Source organism: Elephantulus edwardii, unplaced genomic scaffold (assembly GCF_000299155.1).
Source record: "Elephantulus edwardii isolate Elephantulus edwardi_28Jun2011 unplaced genomic scaffold, EleEdw1.0 scaffold00003, whole genome shotgun sequence".
Classification (NCBI taxonomy): domain Eukaryota; kingdom Metazoa; phylum Chordata; class Mammalia; order Macroscelidea; family Macroscelididae; genus Elephantulus; species Elephantulus edwardii.
The window spans coordinates 320,971-324,795 of record NW_006399753.1 but is presented as its reverse complement, the minus strand read 5'-3'; the positions used below and the strand labels follow the sequence as shown (position 1 = coordinate 324,795).

The following is a 3,825-nucleotide window of genomic DNA, read 5'->3' as shown; positions in this document are numbered from 1 at the left end:
TCTGATCCCAAGGGAGAGGAGGCCCAGCTTGGCCAAGCCGCCACGGTGCTGGGTAGCCTGGTAAGCAGGCTGCAGCGACTTCCACCTGCCCCCTTGCTTGGGCAGTGCCTCAGATCATCAGCCTGGCCTGGTCACCTCCTGGGCCTCCCGACCTGGCCTGGCCAGAGACGGAGGGCCTGTGTCATTGGGAGGGGATGCCCGCTGAGGGTGCCAGTGCAGCCAGTTGCCCCGCTCCGCAGACCCTGCCCCAGCATCTCACCTTGGGCCCCCTAAGCAGCTCTACCAGCTGCAGCCCCCGCCATGGCCGAGCACTTGGAGCTGCTGGCAGAGATGCCCGCGGTGAGCCGCATGAGTGCCCAGGAACGGCTAAAGCATGCCCAGAAGCGGCGTGCCCAGCAGGTGCGGCTATGGGCTCAGGCCCAGAAGGAGGACCAGAGTGGGAAAGGCTTTGGAAACCGGCGCAGCGCAGCGTCTGGCCGGCCAGAGAAGCAAGTCCTCTTCCCTCCAGGTGTCATCCTACTAGAGGCTGCCTCCCGCAACGACTTGGAGGAAGGTACGTGCATGGGAAGACAAGGCCAGTGGGCACTGTATAGGCCTCCCATGCCATGCCCTCCACCCAATGTGGTGTCTCTCATTGTGTGGTGTTCCCCATAGGTGTCCCCCATAGCAGGCTGTGACCCCCACAGTGGGTCAGACCCCCTACTTTGAGCTGTGTGCCCCACCGTAAGCCATATCCCTGACATTGAGTCATGCTATGGAGCTATGTGCCCTACACATTGGCTAATACCTCCACGTTGGCCTGTGTCCCCACCTCAGGCCATGAAACACTGTACGGTGTCCCTCCATTGATGGTGTCCCCTATAGGTGCCCTCACAGCACGTAGTGTCCTCCACATCACACTGTGCCTCCCACAACACAGTGCCACTGGTATTGGGCTGTGCCCCATATTGGACAGTGTTGTCTATAAATGCCCCCCAAAGCAGGTGGTGTCCCACAGTGGGTCAAGCCCTTAGATTGAATGGTACCCCCCACTGGGCAGTGCCCCTCCACAGCAGGCAGTGTACAGATCCATAAGTTCCCAGTCGGAGGCCCTTCTGTGACCTCCCTGCTGTGCTTAGCACCCCAGGCAGACACTGGTTGACATAGGGCAGGTGAGGCTGTGGAGCTGGAGGCTGTTTCCAGCACCCTCAGCCTCCTTTGTTTCCTGCCTGCTCTGGATGCCCCCACTCTCCTTGCCCTTCCTGCTCCCTAGAGCCTAGTGGCACAACAGCTGCAGCATGGTCTGGTGGGCCTGGAGGGCTCATCTGTCGCTGTGGCTCCTGAGGGCTTGTTGAGCAGTGGGCAGCTCTCTGCCCCCACACTTCAGGCTCCAAGGTTTCTGTCCTCTGGGCTAATATAGGGGGCCTTGCTGGAGCAGAGCAGTGTGGAGAGGGAGCAAATGGGCAGCTTGCTGGGGGGACCTGAGGAGCCTGGGGGATGATCCAGGTGTGAGTGTCAGTCCTCCTCCACAGCAGAATCTTCCAGAGCCCAGGGGGACTGTGCTCACACAGGAGGGGTGGCAGTCTTCCTCAGGGCAGCACTTGGTCTGATGGCAGAGTTCATGGTACTTGTCTGGACATGACAGGGGCAGATAGGGCCTTGGCCTCTTGACTTCTCATTCTAGGCACAGTAAGTAGTCCCTTTGCCCTTATACCACCATCATGCCACAGAGATCCCACATCCTGTTGAGGGTTTGGGTCCAGTCTAGGCTGTAGTCACAGGGACCAGGCGCAACATGCAAACTGGGCCGCTGCTCAGCTCCAACCATGGCCTCCCTTTCCTCATAGTCCGCCAGTTCCTTGAGCATGGGGTCAGCCCTGACCTGGCCAATGAGGATGGCCTGACGGCCCTGCACCAGGTCAGCATGCACAGCATGGGCTGGAGGGCCAAGGGACAGCCATTGCTGGGTGTTACCCAGCCACTCAGGCCTCTGTGGCTCGCAGTGCTGCATTGATGACTTCCGGGAGATGGTGCAGCAGCTCCTGGAGGCCGGGGCCAACGTCAATGCCTGTGACAGCGAGGCCTGGACCCCCCTGCATGCTGCAGCCACCTGTGGCCACCTGCAGCTGGTGGAGCTGCTCATTGCCAGGTAGGGCCCTGGAGCAGGTGGAGCTCTGAAGCTGGGACCTGCTATAGGGAGGGGCTGTCACCTGGGGTGTGTCCCTCCTTCCCCTGCGTTCACATATGGGACCAGGATGAGGTGGAGTCTGAGGTTCTGCTCAGAAAAAGGCCCAGGAAATTAGGGACAAACTGATGAGAACTGACTTCAGAAAGGAGGAGAGTGCAGGAGGGGTCACCTGGCCCCAGTAGGGAGGAGCGGGGCTGAGCTCTGGACCACTCTCAGCTCTGCCAGGATCTCAGAGGCTGGGACCTTCCTTCCACGTGGAGCCTACCCATGTTCTCCTTTTACCCCTAGCGGAGGGAGTGTAGTCCCTTCACACATGGCCCCAGCTCTTTCAGTTCCAGCCTTTTACCCACACTGTACCCTGCAGGTCTCCCAGCCTCCACGGGTTCCTGAATCCCCAAGGTCCCTGCACCCCAAGGTGGGCTTCTCCCTGCAGAGGGAGAACCCTGAGAGGAAAGGGCCCAGAGGGAGGAGTTTGATCAGATTGGAGCGCCCCCCAGCCTTCTTCCGTCCTGTCCCTGGGCGCACAGGCTGGAACTTCGTTGAGCCCTGCTCTCTCCGCAGTGGTGCAGACCTCCTGGCCGTTAACACTGATGGTAATATGCCCTATGACCTGTGTGAAGATGAGCAGACACTGGACTGCCTTGAGACAGCCATGGCTGACCGCGGTGAGTGCCCACTCCATGAGGCGGGTGGAGCTGCATGGACGCAGCTCTGAACCTGCTCTCCACAGGCATCACCCAGGAGGGCATCGAGGGTGCACGGGCTGTGCCAGAGCAGCACATGCTGGAGGATATCCGGAGCCTGCTTAGGACAGGGGCTGACCTGGACTCTCCACAAGACCACGGAGCTACGCTGGTATGCCTGGGGGGTGGGACACGATGGCTCAGGGAGACCTAGAGGGAATTCTTCCTTGCCTCTTCTTAGAGCTGCGCTTCGCCCACAGTTACACATTGCTTCAGCCAACGGGTTTGGCGAGGCAGCATTGCTACTGTTGGAACATGGGGCCAGTCTGAGTGCCAAGGACCGTGATGGCTGGGAGCCTCTGCATGCTGCTGCCTACTGGGGCCAGGTGGGTGAGCAGCCCGACGTCGGGTGCAGTGGGCCCTGGCAGGCGGCCTCAGCATGCATCTACCTGCTGGCCCACAGGTGCACTTAGTGGAGCTGCTCGTGGCACATGGGGCCGACTTGAATGGGAAGTCCCTGATGGATGAGACCCCCCTTGGTGAGCCCCGTGGGGGTCCTGCCTCTTGACCACCAGGGGAGGGTGGGATGGCTGGTGGTCATGGCTGTGGCCACTACTTCCCAGATCTGTGTGCTGATGAGGAGGTGCGGGCCAAGCTGCTGGAGCTGAAGCACAAGCATGATGCTCTCCTTCGGGCTCAGGGCCGCCAGCGTTCCCTGCTGCGGCGTCGCACCTCCAGTGCAGGGAGTCGAGGGTGAGCCTGCCCCGGCCCTCCCCGCTCCCTGCCCAGAACCCTGCAGGCCTGCCCCACTCCTTGCCAGCCTACTGGGACCCTGCTAGCCCACACTGCACTGTTCCTGCCCCATGCCCCACCAGTCTGTCCCAATCTCCTAACCCTGCCAGGCCCTCTCCCTGCCTGCCCTGCACCCTGCCAGCCCCTCACCCTCCCCGCCTGCCCTGCCCCTCTAGCTCTTCT

At 61.3% G+C, this 3,825-nt stretch overlaps 1 protein-coding gene across 1 annotated transcript in view; it reads left to right on the top strand.

The window, feature by feature from the left end:
* The first annotated feature begins 300 nt into the window (after positions 1–300).
* PPP1R16A (protein phosphatase 1, regulatory subunit 16A) overlaps positions 301–3,825 on the top strand; it is a 4,935-nt gene continuing 1,410 nt past the window's right edge. The window contains 8 exon segments of the mRNA XM_006879223.1: positions 301–553; positions 1,827–1,897; positions 1,983–2,128; positions 2,729–2,832; positions 2,898–3,022; positions 3,111–3,236; positions 3,314–3,389; positions 3,474–3,724. Coding sequence (XP_006879285.1) covers positions 301–553; positions 1,827–1,897; positions 1,983–2,128; positions 2,729–2,832; positions 2,898–3,022; positions 3,111–3,236; positions 3,314–3,389; positions 3,474–3,724 — 1,152 coding nt within the window.